At 35.7% G+C, this 18,859-nt stretch overlaps 1 protein-coding gene across 1 annotated transcript; it reads left to right on the top strand.

The window, feature by feature from the left end:
• Positions 1–958: 958 nt before the first annotated feature.
• LOC149426215 (uncharacterized) lies at positions 959–10,726 on the top strand. Its single transcript, XM_089636059.1, has 6 exons — positions 959–1,814; positions 2,518–2,690; positions 4,289–4,395; positions 4,506–4,642; positions 5,230–8,824; positions 9,489–10,726. Exons 1-5 carry the CDS (start codon positions 1,309–1,311, stop codon positions 5,870–5,872), a joined length of 1,566 nt encoding a protein of 521 aa, XP_089492185.1. The 5' UTR covers positions 959–1,308; the 3' UTR covers positions 5,873–8,824; positions 9,489–10,726.
• The last annotated feature ends 8,133 nt before the right edge of the window (positions 10,727–18,859 follow it).

Here is an 18,859-nt window from a genome sequence, read left to right as displayed (position 1 = left end):
GACCATCGAAATATTTCGATTAATAATCGATTCTGTCCAAAATCATCACACAGTTGGAGGCAATCGTTTTGAAACGTCATCGACTAAGGAATCGATTCTTTCAAATATCATTCGAAACCACAGCCATCACGTCATTGGTCAGAATTCATCAATATTAAAGCAGTCACGTCTTTGTTCATAATTAATAGATACATAAGCAATCACGTCATCAGTCAGAATTCATCGATTCCCAAATTTGAGATTGGTTCGGATCTCGCATTACTTGACAAACGAGATATTCCCATGGGTACATTGTGTGACGTACTACCTAATATGATTTTATATGTATTTGGGATTACACAATTTTTTTTTGGCTATTGTCACATGTTGGAATGTTAGGTATTAGATATTAACTGTTTAATTAAGATATTTTCTACTAACTAAAGAAGCTACAAGTATGTGAACAATTCATTCATTTTTAGTTTACGATTTACGACGCCAGTACATTAAGTGTGTGTGTAAAAAATGGCATTCTGACTTATAATCAGTTGGGAAGATTATTATTAATAATAAATTGATCATATTTGTCTCGCTCTTTTGTCGAAAAAGCATCTCGAGGGCGCTCTTTTAATAAGGTCTAAAGTTTATATGTATATGTTTGTTTTGAATCATAGGCAGTATGAAAACTTCGGTTTTGCCCATTTATTGCAAATGAAGTACTTACTTACCAAAATGTTTCCATACCAAAGTAGCATATTTTGTCCTGTGTGACGCCAACCCTCCCTCATCCCACGAGACAAAAAAAACGCTGCTTCTGTCCGCAGCTACTGCTCCCGCTGAACTCCAAGTAATTAAATCGATTAATCATTCGATTATTTTGATGTTTCGATTCAAATATTTTGATCATGTAAATGTTTCGACCCTGCCCATCACTTCCCTCGCCTTGTGAAAAGATAAATCCATGGTGATTCACCATAGATAAGAAATCTTCGTGAACTTCATATTTTATGTGGATTAATGAAGAAGTGAAGGAAGAGCAAAGAGTGAATTTAATAATTTATGGGTGTCGCGGATCACACGTGTTTTTATTTATAATTAATAATAATATTACCATTTGCAAATTGATTATCGGCATTTATGAACTGTTTATAATTTATGTTTGCTGCATCTCATGATATTTTGCGACGTTAGAACGAATTTACCATTAATTTGTCGTGCATTCGGAATGTCTTCGATCAAAAGTAAAATTCTCGATAGAAAAAAATAGGTGTCGCGGAAAAAATCTAGCGGGATTAGTTTTGTGATAGTTTAATTTCCATTAGTGCAAAGATGGATTCTTCACAGGACAAAACTGAACCGTCAAATTCTTCACTTCAACTATTGCAAGCGTACGACAGTTCGGACTCGTGCGAAGAGATGGATGATGCAAATCATAACATCGTCTTGGAAGAAGTTAGAAACTTTTCCATGAATAACGCACAATCCGACCTCTTCAAAGAAGTGTATGCAAATGTGATTTTGGGGTCAAGGGACGTAAACGAGGTTCACGAATCTGGTACCGACGATGCAGATCATGTTACCAAGAAGAATGTCATCAATTCTAGCGAGCACGGCCCTATTGATGGCGATATCGTCGAGCCCCAGGCAGCTGAATCCCCAGCTGCTCCTGTAGCTGAAAGCAAGAATCCTGTGATAGATTGTGAGATGCTGGCTCCTCGTGATGCGAACAGATGGAGTGATGAGGAGAGCAGTTCGGAAGATAGCTCTCAGGAATCAGAGAGTGACTCGTCTAGTGAGTGGGAGAGCTTGAAGGGAGCTGGTGTCACGAGTGATAGGTTTGTTTATATTTTTCTCATTGATTTATTTCATTACCCCCATATTGGAACATCTATTTTAAATTTGTAATGTATCTGTGCATAATTGTATTTATTTGTTTAGTTATGCAGTACAATCATAGTAATTTATTGCTCTTTTTGGGTATCGATATATATATAATTATTGAGTTGACATGTCAATGTGTTCTTGGTAATCAAGTATGCATATACCATTATCATAGATTGCAAAGCAATAAATTGCAATATAGAGGGATCTCTTTTTACTTGTAAATCGTACCGAATTAATTAATCCTACCTACTAGTAAATGTAGATAAACCTAAAAGTTGATGCAGTGTTTAAATAAATTTATTTATTTTATTGTAATATTGGAAATATGGAGGTCGATACTAATGAAAGCTGTTTAATGCTTTCATTTTTGAAAATGTAAGATATTTCCTTTAACTTTTGTAAACTTTGGGCAGTTTTCATTTCTATTTTTTCAATAATTAGGACTAGCCAATATACCATGAGTTTTAATGTTGTTAGTTCACTCATTAGATGTTCTCCAAAATGAATTATCATGTCAGGTAACAGGTAAGTTGTTTTCCCATGGTCTGTTTCTGAATTACGTGCAGCCATCACCACTATATTAATGTTTTTCCATGGTCTGTATCTGGTGTGATCATAGCTCATCCCCATGATAATGTTGTTTTCCTTGCGCAGTGATGAGGCCAATTCCAACAACAAGCCCGCTGCAGTGAACAAGAAGATAGCCCCCAAGGTGAAGGGGGAGATGGGTCTAGAAGACCTTCCCCCCATTGAAGACCTCACCATCTCCGTTCCTAACAAGGAGTGCGTCCTGATGGGAACTATTTACGATATAGTCGACAGATTAGGTAAAAAAACTATTTGTGACACTTAATTATTTGATACTGAGATGGCAATAGGTTATATTCAGAAGAGTTTTTGTAATAGATTTCAGTGTGCCTTATTTAAAGGTTATTCCAAGTACCATTTTATATCCAATGTAGCTTACATGACTACAATCAAGTAGTTCTGTGAACGGTAGACCTTGCTTTCAAAAGATTGTTTTTAATTATCTTTCATTTAATAAATTAAAACCAACATTTACCTACTTCATTGTAAACCATGAATATTTTGTTTATCTTTTCTTTTATTTCAAATAAAGAATTATACAATTTGTCCAAAGAAAGGATTCTTTTTTCAAACTTGCTCCAGGCCGGTAGGTACCGTAATATTGATTATTCCGATTTGACAGTTGGTCGTAGGAAACACGATCATGCTAACTCCAGCGGGTTAAAAAGGTATTAGCCAACACAGCAAACCATCTTGAACCGGAACGTAATGAACAAATTTACAGACAGATGAAATGCTAAATGGTCGAGTTAAGTAGGACTTTGCTACATGACATTTTAAGAAAATTATAAGCTTTTTCAATATATACTTTTCCATGCTTTGTAGATGTAATAGTCGTGATAATAAACTTTTGCCACATCTCTAAATAGTATAAAACAAAGTCGCTAGTCCATGCGCTTAGTTCTTCTAAACTATGAAACGGATTTTGATAGGGTTTTCACTATCATTTAGAGAATTTTTCCGGAAGGTTTATATATATATATATTACATGCATATTATATTTTTAGAATGTAGAGAAAAGTCGAGCAACGCTGTGTACACGTTCAGCTAGTAAGAATATATTTTGTGGCTTTTTTTTAAAGAAATTTATAGACAGATAAAGTCTGCATTTTTCCTATTGCCATTATGTTACTGAATTATTTTCAGTTGTTTTTGTGGTGAATAAACTAGAGTCAATATTCCTAGTAGCATTTCATTGTCTGAATACTTATCATCACAAATTGTAAAGAAGTATTAAAAAATAAGCCCCTTTCCCCTAACAAGCTAGCGGTTTTGTCGTGTGGGCAATAATATGCAACCAAAGATAAAATAACGAAACCCCTGTTAACTTTTATATTGAATAATTAGTGAGATTAAAATTGTGATGGATTTGTAGTATGTATTATATTATTGTTGGTTCCATGATATTTCATCAAAATGACAGTTAAACACACACCTTTAAATTGTGATACAGAGTCGTTAAAAGTGATGAAACAAAAACTAGGTAAAATAGTTACCTATGTAACCTGTTTAACCTAGTTTTTGTTTCATCACTTTCCATGACTTTACATCACTTTTTGTAGGTGTGTTAAATTGTCATTTTGATGAGATAACCGGTCACCATTATTGTTACTATGTACATATTTTGCAGCATGGAAAATTTATATCAATTATAGTATTTTAATCTAAAACATTATGATGGCTTATCTGTAATAAATATATGTTCTTCGTATGAAATTTATTGCAAGCTACAGAGTATGGAATTATGTAAACCAGTAGAAAATAACAATAATACTAACAATAAACCATTATTATGTTGAGCACATTTTCTACAAATATGTTATTTTTCTCTTTCCAGTGATTGTGGAGGCTTTTCCTAATAAACCAACATTAGACCTGGACACAGTTCTATTCCTCGATGAAGGTGCTAGAACTCTTGGACACATTTACGATGTCTTTGGGCAGGTTATAATAATATTATTTATGATGTTTTGCTTTTTGCACTAATAATTATTATTGGTAGTATCAAAGTCAATCTTTTAACAGGATCTTTACCATTTTTGTTTATGTTTCAGGTTTTCCAACCATTTTACTGTGTCCGTTTCAATTCCAAGGATCACATCAACGATAAAGGAATTATCTGTGGCATGTGCGTCTACTGTGCCCCTAAAACTGAACATACCAATCTGGTCTTCGTGTCTGATTTGATGAGGTAAATATTTCACTGTATTATATTGTATTTAACTTAAAATTATATAAACAAGATAAGCTCTTGGAAAACACCACAAACACTGCAATGGTTGACTGCCAGCACTAATTAAGCAAACATGCTCCTTCGGCTTTAATGACTGTCTCAGTGGTTGAGGGGTAAAGCTCTCGACTAGCAAGCTGGAGGTCGCGGGTTCAAATCACGGCGTACGCAACAAATTTTATTTGATTAATTGGTGTTATTTCACAAATCACTCATTTAAAATAATATATAGTATATTTGCAGCACGTTCCAGATAGGAAGATGCTTTTAGTATTTCTCTAGTGTAAGACCACTATTCTGAATTGAAACGTTACTTGAAATGACTTTGGCTGTGATTGGTGACCAGATCTGAATAACCAGGTACTTCTTCTTTCCCATCTCCTTCCCTTCCCCACTACCTTCAGCCTGACAACATACCCCAATTAGGGTTGTAATAGTCTCACTGGCTTCAGACGGTTGAGAGCAGTTGGGACTTGTGTAGTTTCACATAAAAATTCATTGACTCAGATTTATTAATGTATATTTATGCATGTTGATTTTATTTTTAGAATGAAAGGTTCCGACGCGTCTTGGAAGGATGATGTAGAACCTCCAGCACAGTTTTTGGAATTCTCCGACGATGAAGAAGAGAGGAAAGCGAAGCATGCTCTTAAGGAACAGAAGAAGAAGGTCAATGCTTCAGCTACTGAGGGCGGAGAGTCCTCAGAGAGCAGCGCAAACAAGCGCCACCGGCCCAGTCCCTACGAGGAGAGAATGAACAAGAGGAACCTCGAAAAGACTGCTGAGGTTAATAAAAGAAACCAACAACCGAGCAACCAACCTCAACAAGGCATTGGCTATGGTAGAGGTATGGTTCCTGGACGCGGCCGGGGTAACTTCTATAACCCGTTTGGTCCTCGGTATGACAACGTTCCCGGTCAGGCAGTGGGGCCCCCTTCTGACATCCAGTGGTCTCCAAACAACAGCTTCTATGTGGGGCAGAATCCCTTTGACTTCACGCAGCAGAGGTTCCGGATGGCGGGGCAGTTTGAACCTCCGCGGGTTCCCCAGAGGGTGCCCCGTTCCCCCTTCACAGCTGTGGGGAGGGGGCGCTTTACCTCCTTCCCCCCACCTGGCTTGTGGTTTGTAAACCGCCCCCCTGGTTCCCCGTGGCCCCCACCACCCCCTCCAGGTTTCCCTCCTGCACCTTAAACATTTAGTATTTAACAGTTTTAGGTTATTTGTAAATAAGTTGATTCATTCCTGTTGGGCTTATGTTCATCGTGCATATTATTCAGCGAATACTTTATCAGGTAGTCTCATCTTTATTTGTTTAATTATTTTAATATTATTTCTTGATAGTTGTCAAGATTCTATAAACGTCAGTGTGTAAATAAATTTGATGTTATATCCATCTTATGTGGGCCAGTATACTACTTGGAATTGCTGTGCATTCTATGAAAGACCTAATTTTATCACTCTTTTATTCTTTTGTTAAATTGCAACAATATTCTACCCATTTAAATTATGAATACATTGCATTATTGTAAGTGTAGAAAATAAGTCTTAGTATGAAATAGTTATCTATCCATCTGCTCCGACTATTTATCAGCTCAACTTATCGTAATATATATATGTATTGTTTTCAAATCTCTCTATTTTATTTTACTATTCAAAATATGTATGTAATGTAAACCAGTTCCTGTTTGCTTATGTCAAACCACGAAACATTTGCCATCATTAGTAAGCATATTACCTTTTATCCGAAGGATAAAGATCTTTTATAATAAGCATTACAATAGTTTTTTAAACAGTTTGACTGCCTGTCGTAAATTAAGGTTTTACCAATTACAATAAATTTTGTTAGATAAAAAAGTACTGAGTAATTTTTTCTGTGGAATTACTTTGGAGCTCTTAAATGATTTTACATAATTGGCTTTATGGTGAAAGGTCCCATTTTATTTTATTAAAAAAGGCTGTTGAGGTTGACAGATCTGTTAGAATTTTGCCATTCCATGTGAAATTGTACCATAATTTAGAATAATATGTATTTTTAAAGCACGCTTGCGGGTCGGAACGAAGCACGATTAAATTAAGTGATAAATACATAATTTGTATTGCACTAATTGTATATAATTTTTTTTGTTGAGTTTTCTGTTTTTTTTTCTTTGTGTCAACATTTTTTTTAAAATATTTTGACAGCATAATACAAAATATGGAAACATAATGTGGAACATAAATTCTTTAAATTTGGTAGTTTTTACAATTTCGTAAACATGTCAAGGGCATTTAAAAAAAACCACTTAATGCCTTTGCTACTCATTAAAACATTGTACAGTAGTAATATAATAATTGTGTTTTCGTGTTGCATCTTATTTGTGTGATTCTGAATATATTTTTGAAAGGAAAAAATATTTGTCCCCGCACAAACAAATGATTGTGATTTATTTTAAATATTATTTTTATTGGTTTATGTGATGTAAATAAGTAGTGAGGTTAGGTGACCCAGTGTAAATACAAATGTAGTAGGTAGATCGTCCTCTCACATGCCGGCTGCTAGCTAGTTAAGACATATCCGCAATCTTTTACTCGGTGTAATGCAATTTGGGAGGCGGGTATGGGTACCGCCACCCTGGGAAACATTTATTGGATAACCAACACCTCTACCATATGTCACCACAAGTGGTTCGCTACGTTTGGTGATTTAAGTGCACTGGTTCATCGGGTGAGGAGTGTTCAGCATTTGTCTGCCCGCCAGCTGCGTGGTGTGCCAGATCGGGAGAGGCTGGTTTGGATAGACCCCTTGACCTCTCCAACTGGTCTCTCGACCCATCGCCTTGCGCTGCAGTGGGAGGGTATATATACATATGTGTCACTCCTGGATACACTAATCTCTAGATTCCTACCTCACCCTCATATCTTTTACCTTCCCAGAGCTTCTTCTTCTTCTTAAAAAAGACCCTCTACACAGCATCCCCAAAGATGACATAGGCCCTGAGTGAAATTATTTTCCTTAGGGGCCTCCCGTGTGTGGGTTACTGTAAAAAAAAAAAAACACAATAATCTATCATGGATTATTACTTGAAGTCTACTTGATCTTACCCACACCACATAATAACCTATAACAGTTAATACAACAGTATGTGAGAGGGCGATCTCCAATTACATTTGTATTTATACTGTACTGACAAAATCAACTTCACTACTTGATTTACACCCCAAAATGTGTGTGTTTATTACTTGCATGTTTTTGCATTTAAATAACTTTAATGTGAATATTATAAACCTTATGAAACAGCTGAAGAGGGAGAGAATAATAGTGATACATCTGTTTCGCATAATATGAATATTATTAATTTGTTACAAGCACTTGTTATAAGAAACATATTTTAACTAATAAATGTCAATAATTTGTACTCCTTTCTGCTATGTATTCTAAAAAGTACCGAATCTGTGAATATCATCTCCACTTAGAATGTAAGGTAGAAAGATATTGATAATGAAGATGCATAGTTTATCTGCTAAACAGTAACATGGTGATAAGTTCGCTTGGAAACATTCTTCACCCCTTAACATTGAATGCATTTTATAATGACGTTATTTCAAGTCTTTATAAGGAATTATTCGAATAACTACTGCACTGCAAAAATTAAATTTTTTTCCTGTAAAATAATTAATTTTGTTAGATACAGCAATCTAAGTTATACGCCGATAGTAAACACCGTAGAAATGTTGTTTGACTTTCTCATGAAGTAGATATTATTTTTGCATTTGATTGTTGATGTTTGAAGTTGCCTACGCCACTTCCATTTCTGTTGTGGTGTGTATCGCAACATGACTCAAATATTTAATGCTTCAGCATTGTATTCTGTTGAATCTTCTGATGGTTAAAGTGTTTTTCCACTTGTATTTTGGTAAGATAATTTCTAATACATAAATATATTGAATTTGTGTTAAAATGTTTAATTTTGTGTGGTTTTAAGATATGCAGCCGTGTCCAGTGAAAAGGAATTGATCTTGTATTTTTTTTATTTCATTTTACCTATTCTAATAATAATTGATTGTCAATGTAAAAACCGTAAATTAACCATTCCAGTTTATCGATTAAATCTGAAATAAGTCTGCCTGAAGTGAAAATGTTGTGAAATTTTCTTTAACTTTACAGTTAACCACTCGGAACATTAGAACGTCAAAAGACGTAAATATGATAATAGCGGTCAAGACATTAGTACGTCTTTTCACGTAAACGCGCGAGATTTTACAAAAATCGATTTATTTCCATCACTAGTATACGGATTGCCATGATTTAAAAAACAGAGTATCGATAATGAATAACGCTACGCGTCTGCATTCAAGAATATCTATGGAATTTCGAGGTGCATTATCTAAGTCGATTGGACTTGTCATCTTGTTCGTTCATAATTTATTGCGTTTTTAAATAATTTATTAAAAATATTTTAGTTTGGGCGGTTAATATTTTGAGGTGACTAATAGTTTTTAATTATATTTCTTCAATATATAAAGTGTTATTTCTTTATGATACTCAGAAAATAGTACATTTTTCACAGCTTTGAAATAATGGTCAGCGATTTTTACATATTTTTGACGTTTTCAGAAAATGTATATTTAGAAACGCAAATATTTACGTATAACAAAACAATATGATAGTGAATTTCATAATCTTTCCAAAACATTTTTTAGAATGAGGCTAAGTTTCCCAAAACGTGAGTTATGAAGCTTTTAACAAAACTCGTGAATACCACAAAAATTTTCGCGTTTTGACAGTTCGCAAAGGAACACAAAGTAAATAAAAGTCCTTTTCTGAGAGGTTAACATAACCAAGCTAGCTACTAAAAGTAGATACTTTTTATGAATGAAATGATTATGATCTATAAAGCAAATTGCTGGAGAAAAACACACGAAAGCTTATTTTTGCTGATCATGCTTCTCTACTCCACATGCTGACTCTATTTTATGTGGTTTTAACCATTCAGCCTTTTAAATATGTTTACCTAAGTCTCAAATATCAGGGGAATTTTTCAAGGAACTTCTGAGGTATTTTAAATGTGCTATACATTTCTTATTTTTGAAGTTGACATAAAACCAAATATCATTTTGGAAACAAAATTTTTCTTTCTGATGTTTGTATTTGAAATAAACTTTGTTATTTCTAAGTAATAAAAATTTAATATCAAACATGAAAAACGCTTTAAAAAAACTTACCGAAACATTTTCACTTTTTGAGAGAATTTTAAATTTAGAAAACACATTCCTTTTGTTTAGGAAATTAGTAAGAAATCTCTTACTTCACTTGTATTCCATCTGTGCAATAATAAAAAAAAATTAAACATTGAACTGTCAGCGGAAAAATCCTGCCAATTTGCAATTTGTACAATGACAATTTAAAAAATTTTATCCATTGTATCCAGTATTGAGAAAACTGAGAATAATATTAATTTCTCTTTCTAACGGCGAACAAACCACATCTCCGCTGTATAGAAGTATACTTTTATAATGTATGGACACCCGGGGTCAGATGCATCCCTAAGCAGCTAATGTAATATGATGTTTGTGGCTATTAATCTCCTTCAGAAGCTTGAAGGGTTAAACCATTTTCCTAAATGTCTTAATCCAACATATTATGATGTTACATGTCTGTTTCAAATATAACATGCTGGTAGAATATAAGTTTTTACCACCATTTTTGTATTAATAATTTCTTGTTGCCACATTGCTGTTTTTTGTGTTGAGCTGAAGTGGGTGTATTGTCTAAAATTAATTTCTCTTAGATTGAAGCGGTCAATCAAAATTCTAGTCCGAAGTATAAAATCAATAAATCAAAGATTAAGGCGATGCACTACGTCGTGTAATATTTTGAATCGAGCCTCTATCAATAACACTCCTTACGTAGATGGCGATAAAGCTTAAATTCCCTTTTTACACCATCCACCTGTTTTGATTTATGCAAGAAAAAAAAACATGGCCAAAAAGTGCCTTTTATTTTATTTTATGGATGTTCAGGCACAAATATTTAAATGTTTTTCCATCATTTTATAAATAACTTAATTTGCCACATTATACAATAAAACCATAACCGAATGAACATGGGTTCGTAAGTAGGAGATTTTGAACTTAAGCAGTTTTCATAGGCCTATACATTATTTTTTCTGGGCTTATGAAAAGACTTATCTATAAAATACTCGATTATTTTAAGGGCCAGGATGTATTCTACTCGCAGTATTTAATTAAAGCATCTGAAACATTTCTAGGTGATCAAATTTTCAAACCAAAAACACATGATTTTAAATTACTACGTAGTGCATCGCCTTAAGAAAACTGCACAACAAACAACTAAAAAATTAGTCACTTTCGTTTTAAATGAATTCATGTATATCTTTTCTGATATTATTTGAGTGTTTTTTTGTTTTAAATAGTTATTTTATTCTTTAATAGATATTCTGCTTCTTTCAATTAAAAAATAACATTATTATTTTGTTATGTTTGTATTTATGAAAAACAATACAACAAAATACTGTATTTTTGCCAAAGAACAAAATGTGTAATATTATGTTGGAGATAATTTCTTCATTTGTCAAATTGTTAAATGTCGCCAATGAGTGCACATTTGCATAATGCTTTGAAGAATGTCTTATGAACTATATTATTAATCCTTATGAAGGACAGATTTTAACATATTGAAAGTAAATGTAATTTTTATTAACTTAATAAAGGATGACTTCCGTTTTCTGGAGGTGTTCTCATACAGTTAGAAGAAGACGTTACAAGAGTTATATAATTTGCCGAAAAGGAATTTAGCATTGCCTGAAAGTTGTTGCCTTTACTATGTACATATCTATTGTTTAAAGTTTACGCTAGGTAAACCTGGGGTATTTACTTTTATTTTCTACAGCCACAAATGTTAATTAGCTGCCGTTGCAATAACAACAGAACTAATTTGCTCGTAAACTCTCGGAGAAGTAAAAAACTTGTAATTATAGAACCATGCAATTAGAGGCGCTATTGTTTACTAATATCTCGTCAAAACGTGTTCCATTATTAGAATGCGATAAGCGGTGTGTGTAGACCGGATTCGGTAGTTTTAGTTAGAGCATCGGAAGTGTGGAGGTCACTTGGAGGTAAAAAAGTGGAACTTGTTTTTTCACTTCATGTCTCTAACTCAATCTTTTCTCTTCTTTGAAATAATTTTCTTCATCATGAATCATGAACAATACAAAAGGTTGAATCCATTTGTAAGTGTAATAGTTTTAAAGAAGTAATGATAATTAATTCTATTGTATTATATTTTCATTTTGCTCAATTTTTATACTATGCTTAATTAAATTGAGATGAATTTTGAATATTTAACCTCTCTGGCCTCGCGTATATTCTATCAGGTCAGAAAATTTCCGCTTTGCGATAAAATCCAAATAAATGGAATATTTCTGAATGTATCTGAAAACTATTTTTGAAAGGTTGTGAAATATGCTTTCAAATGTTATTAGAAATAAACATATGATTTTTGAAATATTAAAATTTTGAATGCAAACATAAAACTGGCCCACCTTTTATGTTTTTTCTGATTAAAATTACTGACAATAAAAAAAAAACACAAATTTTATTAACAAAAATGTATTCACTTTTTTAGTTCATAAATTTTTTTCAAATTGCGGTTGAAATCTTTGTTTTTATAAAGGTACACATTTTTCTTTTGGTAAACTTTCTGATAATAAAGTGTGGTATTTTATCTTTCTAACACTGTTTAGATCATATTTCTCACAATGAGAGTAAGGGAGATACAATGAATTGTATGAGACCTATGTGAACTGTTCCCAAAAGCGAAGAAATTAGCCTGAGGGTTAAATTATTTTTCATGTTTTTATTTCAATATAAATAAAATGCAAATACCTCTGGTTAGCTAGAAACTTAAATATTATAATGTATTTAAATATAATTTAAAACTTACTACTTCAAATACTGCTGTTATAGAGGGTGTCCGGCCATAAATGCTTAAACTTCGGGAAGTGATTATACAAGCAAAAAAATATTATTTTTAGAAATTCTATCGTTTTAAGGTAGTTTTCAGGTAAATAAGTTGATTTTTATGTGGAAAAAATAATATTTTCGAATCAAAAAAAAAACAATGTAATTTGGAAAAAGTTATTTATCTTTTTTATTTCTATAATCATGTAGAATCACCTCCCGAAGTTTGTGCACTTTACCTCCAGACACCCTGTATACAAATAAAAAAGTTATTTTGGAAGTTTGTTTACAACAGTTTTATTTAGGGGTTCTTGTACATAATATGTAGCGGCAATACTCCTCAATTTGATGTTCTGGCTTAAAAAAATTTTACCCTTTAAATCTTTAAAAACATATGTGAAAAAAAAAAACTTTGAATTTACAATTTAATAGCCATTCTATTTCATACAAATCGTATGTAATAGAATGGCAAAAACAATATGTACCCGAACAACAAAATCGGATCTGCAAATTTGTAGTTTTGCAATAGAGCTGTTTAAAGTTTCGTTTCTGCATTTTTACTGTTTTTGAGAGCGTGTTGTTTGAGATATATCATATGAACCCCTGTTTAATTGGAGAAATATATGTTTTAGCAAAAACAGTAAAAATGTAGAAATGAAACTTTAAACAGCAAAATTATAAATTTGCTCATCTGATAATGTTCTTCGGGACCGTCGATATATGATATAATCTTCTGGTTTAAATTCTTGGAAAGTATTTCTATCTAACAAACTTGTTTATTATAAAGTATGATCACTGGGTGAATTTATTACAATATTTTGTTATAGAAGATAATACATATTTATATCTTCTGTATGTTTAGTTTTTTTCTAAAACATGTTGTATATAATTCAGATATTATGATAGATGAAGAAAGGTGTTGATGGTTGGTATCTTTACACTATTGTAATCATTGTCTAGGAATTAATTATGTATGTATTTCTTCTATTGTACCGTGGTGAATTAATTCTATTATGGAATGGTATTGAAGAGTGTCCAACTTTAAATAGTTTGAGGTGTGCGGAATGAGCTGGGAATTGCAGTGTCCATCAATAATTATCCAAATTAGTATACATTGATTCGGTATTTATCTACATAGTATTTCTGTATACGTGATGAAGTGTTACTCGGATCATCTTCATCCAAAAGGTGTTGCTTTTGATGCTGAAAGATAAATACAACCCATTTCCCAGTTTATTTCACATACAGATTACAAAAAGGTGCTAAATTTCAACAATGTATTATTTATAGACGGTTTTTGAAAGAGTTGGTCTATATTATTATCAATAAAGTTAAATGGTTTTTATAAATATGAATTAATTTGTTTTCTACCTTACACACGATTCCTTCACACAATTTATTCTTGGACTGACTCGCTAACTAACCATCACGACGTTTCTCTGCAGGGGTGGGCAGAGAGGAGAGATCGCCAAACAACTCTGTTTTGATACACACTTGCCTCATTCACATTCATACATACTTTTCTATTATTCTGACTCTTGACATGGCCCATCTCAAGTATCTGATTCACTTGATCGTGCCATGTCTTCCTCGGGCATCCCCGACTTCTGCTACCATTTACATTTGCGTTCTTGAACTGCCCTGTGCAATAAATAACATTACCGTAGAATTCTCTAGCCCTTTCTGATCACAAATCCTTCTTCCTCAAGAAAGAGAAAATTATGCACAGAAAACTGCAGCTAAAACTTCGTTAAAAGTATTTTTAAATTAAAAGGACAAATTTTCCCGGGTTACTGATAACCTGACAATATTTGAAAATAACCTACTACCACCACAGTAAGCTGTGATGTTGTAGCAGTCTTGCTTGTTAGTTCCTACCGTAGCGGCTGACAGCATTCTAAAGTTGCCGTCTTGATTTCCGAACTACTAGTCTGAAGAGCGCTGTGCATCGTAGGAATTTGTTCCGTCAGTTGTGGCGAGTTACTCGGGGGACACGGGACGTTTGTGAAGGCTTGCCCGACCTTGGCGGACTTAGGATATACGTAAGATGCCTTCCAAATTGAGATTGATTTTTTATACTTTAGTATCTTAGGGATTACTCTGTTAATTATATAAATTTTGTTCAGAATTAAGTGATTCTGAGCTGGCGCCCATTAAATTCATTATAGCATCATTTTATCCATTCGTAAATTCAACTGTCATGACTTGCATTTTGTCAACTATCGAGTTAATATCTAACTCGACACACCTTGAGAGTTAACCCATTGGCCTCCGAATTGTTTTGTACCGAAGTTTTAAATCTGCAGTGGTGTACTAAATCTTACATAACTTTTAAACTAAACATGCAAACGAAACATTTTTTTAAATTTACTCGTTCATTGAATTAAGGTATGCAAAAAATATATGCAGTTTTTAAAAAAATAATAATAATATGATTAAACGAGGATATAAAAATATTTTTTTTATAAAAACCATTTTTTTTTTCTTTTTTTTATAATTGGATTAAGAAAAGTTTTACATCAATCATACTTATGACCATAATATATTTTATTTCAATTTGAGCTGATGTTAGCCGCCCACCACGCATTTTACGAACAAGCTTGTCAATTCCCGAACCACACGCTATTTAAAAAAAAATTTAATGACGTTGAAATATAACAAAATTTCAATTGTATATATCAGGAAAAAACTGTACCAACGGAGTCCTGCCAATTACTACGAAATGAATGCTTAATTATCTACAGAGCGATTGGCATTTAAAATTTTAAACACAGATGTCAATAATGTATCCCTTTTTCGTTTTTAAGCCGACGACACCAGACCCGCCGGGACGGCGTCGTTTGAGGCCAATGGGTTAAAGCTTTTATAATGAGTCTCTTGCTTAATATTAACTTCCCAGAGCAATATGTGTAGTAACAGAATCATATAATAAATGTTAAAGTTGTTAATAGAGTTTTTATTACTGGTGCACACAATTATTCCACCCACATGTAACATCAAGTTCCCTTTTAGGGAAGTAATAATATTGTTAAATATATTGCTACAATTGGCGCCCAACGTGGGGCCCGAGTATCTCGCCACAACTGACGGAACAAATTCCTACGATGCACAGCGCTCTTCAGACTAGTAGTTCGCAAATCAAGACGGCAACTTTAGAATGCTGTCAGCCGCTACGGTAGGAACTAACAAGCAAGGCTGCTACATATTTACCAATATTTGTAGCAATTAAGGAGGGAGGACTTAGCCAGCCGAGGAATTGAACACACTACGCCTCGGTGGGACCCAAACGCGATGTCAACTCAGCCACCGACCAGTAAGTAAGTAATCAAGCTAACTCACGACACACAGTTGACGCTTTCTTAAATCTGGTATCGCTCCAACAAAATTTATTTTTAACCTATATTTTAATTTGAATTCGGCCAAGTCTGAAATATTTGCGACGGTGCAAAAATATATATATTTTTTTTTTTTTTTTTATAGTCGGAGGCGGTTTACTTACGTTCCCCGCGAGCACTTAGGCCATAGGCCCATTGTACTATCTCCCATTTTACCTCATTCCCTTGCCAGTAACCCGGTCCCTTTTATGAAGTTCACCAGGGCTGTCATTGGATATGTGGCAATGTCTTCTGGTTCCACACTGTGTCTTCCCAGGTATCTGAGCCTTATTCCCAGCAGAGCGGGACATTGGCACCATAGGTGAATTGGAGTCTCTTCCTCCTCTTCACATTTCCTACAGATGTTGGTGTTTTCCACTCCCAACAGTTGCATGTGTCTCCTGAGATGGCAGTGTCCCGTTAATAGTCCTACCAGTTCCCTCAGTGAGTTTCTGTCCATATCGAGTAGTTGCCTGGTTCGGTTAGGGTCCGGTCCGTTTATGAGTACTTTAGATTGCCTCATTCCGGGTGCCTTCTTCCATTCCTTCCAGTGTTGGGATTTGACCCACCTCTTGATATGTAGTTTGGTGTGGCAAGCTGCTACTCCTACGGCCGGCTCAGTCCCACAAGTGGTGCTTTCGCCCCTTTCCTTGCTAGTTCGTCAGCCCGCTCGTTGCCCTCAATACCTTTATGTCCTGGTACCCAGAGCAGGGTTACTTTATTGATGGTCGCCAGTTCTATTAGGATAGTCCTGCATTCCATCACCAGTCTGGAGTCGCATCGGTTACTTTCCAGTGCCATTAAGGCCGCCTGGCTATCAGAACATATGTTTATGTTCTTATTTCTGTACCCGATACTCATATTCTCCTGTGCGCAGACTAAGATGGCTTTCATCTCAGCTTGAAACACAGTGCAGTGCATTCCTAGAGGTATACATACTGAGTTCCCTCTTAGATCCCTGTAGACAGACCCCGGCCCCTGTTCCTTCCTCCATCTTGGACCCGTCTGTGAACCAGATTAGTTCCTGTTTGGAGTTTGGACCTGGGACCGTGTCCCATTCCTCCCTTGTGGGGTACGTCACTTTAAACAGCTGTCCGAAGAAGTATTCGGCTTGTTTGCCGTCCTGCCTTATCCCAGCCGTCGGACTAATTGCCCTCAGTCTTATTCCTATCTCCGTGTGACTGTTTCTGGGCAACTCTCCTCTCCATTGGCCATTGCAATGTAACCTGTAGGCTGCCGCCATCGCCGCCCCCTCTATTTCTATGTTTAGTGGGGGTAGGTTCAGCAGCACTCCCATGGCTAGTATTGGAGTGGTTCTCATGGCTCCTGTGATGCTTCTGCATGCAAGTCCCTGTATGTGATTGAGTGTGACCATCACTGTTTTCAGTGTTGTTCTCCTCCACCAGACCAGGGCTGCGTGCATGATCCTTGGTTTTACAACGGCTGTGTAAAGCCATTGCATCATTTTAGGTTTGAGACCCCACGTTCTGCCGCAGATTCGCCTAGTTGCCCACATCAGAGCACAGGCCTTTCTGCCTACAGTTTCCACCTGGTTTTTCCAGCTCAGTTTGGCATCTATGATGACTCCGAGGTACTTAACCGTGTCAGAGGGTTCTAATTCCTTTCCATAGAAGGTTGGATTGCTCCATCCTTCTAGTTTCCTTTTACGCGTAAAGATTACTAGTTCTGTCTTGTCTGGGTTGACTGACAGTCCTGTTTCTTCACACCATTCTTCCACTGTTGCCAGTGTTGACTGTATAAGGCCTCGGGTTGTGTCTGCATCCCAACACCTTATTATGGTTGCAATGTCATCCGCATACCCTTGCGTATATAGGCCCCTGTTGTTGAGTTTCCGGATGAGGTTGTCCACCACCAGGCTCCACAGCAAGGGTGATAAGACCCCTCCCTGTGGACACCCTCGTGTCACCAGCACTTTGATGCTTACCTCACCCCTTGTCACCGTAAGTATCCGGCCTGAGAGCATGTTCCTCAGCCACCTTCTGGTGGTTTTGTCGAGTCCATGTCTTTCTGCCGCTTCATCAATGGATTTAATAGTGGTGCAGTTAAATGCTCCCTCTATATCCAGGAATAGCCCTACCGCCAGTTCCCCAGTCGCTTGTGCCTGCTCCAGTTTGTACACCAACCTGTGCAGTGCCGCGTCGACTGACTTACCTGCTTGGTAAGCAAACTGTAACTCGTGGAGGGGCTTCTCTTTCAGTGCCCCGTCCCTTATGTGCCTGTCCATCAGCCTCTCCATTGTCTTCAAAAGAAATGAGGTGAGGCTAATTGGGCGGAATGCACCTGGTTGGTCGTAGTCAGCTCTCCCCGGTTTGGGTATGAACACTACCCTTGTCTTCCGCCATGGTATGGGGATGTATCCGAGGGCACAGCATGCCCTCAGGATCTTCGTCACCGGAAGTAGGATTGTATCTAGGCCCCTCTGTAGAAGTGCCGGAAAGATTCCATCCTCTCCTGCGCTTTTAAAAGGGTCAAACCCTCTGATTGCCCATTTAACTCTGGAGGGAGTAACTATTTTAGCCGCAGTGTCCCAGTCCTTACCTTCCCGTGTAACTCGGGCTGGTGGTGGACCGGTATCATCTGCTCCTAACTTTTTGTAGCCGGGAAAATGTTTCCCCAGCAGTACCTCCAACTCCTCCTCCCAACTGTTGGTATATCCTCCATCAGCTTTTTTGAATGGGCCTTTTGCTGCCCCTGGGTCTTTTGCAAGAATTTTTTGGATTCTTGCAGTCTGTGGGATGGTTTCCACCTCCCCACAGTATTTCTCCCAGGAGCATGTTTTGGCTTTCTGGATTGCCACCTTGTACTCTTTCTGGTATTGCTTGTG

This window comes from Hesperophylax consimilis, chromosome 1 (assembly GCF_061612785.1).
Source record: "Hesperophylax consimilis isolate HC1 chromosome 1, BYU_Hcon_1.0, whole genome shotgun sequence".
In the NCBI taxonomy this organism is placed as follows: domain Eukaryota; kingdom Metazoa; phylum Arthropoda; class Insecta; order Trichoptera; family Limnephilidae; genus Hesperophylax; species Hesperophylax consimilis.
This window is presented reverse-complemented; position numbering and strand designations above follow the sequence as displayed.

Excerpts from the sequence above, each read along its gene's own strand:
- LOC149426215 (XM_089636059.1), top strand. The coding sequence starts at position 1,309 with ATGGATTCTTCACAGGACAAAACTGAACCGTCAAATTCTTCACTTCAA. Across the intron at positions 1,815-2,517 it reads GCTGGTGTCACGAGTGATAG|TGATGAGGCCAATTCCAACA; the intron begins GTTTGTTTATAT and ends TTCCTTGCGCAG. Across the intron at positions 2,691-4,288 it reads CGATATAGTCGACAGATTAG|TGATTGTGGAGGCTTTTCCT; the intron begins GTAAAAAAACTA and ends TTCTCTTTCCAG.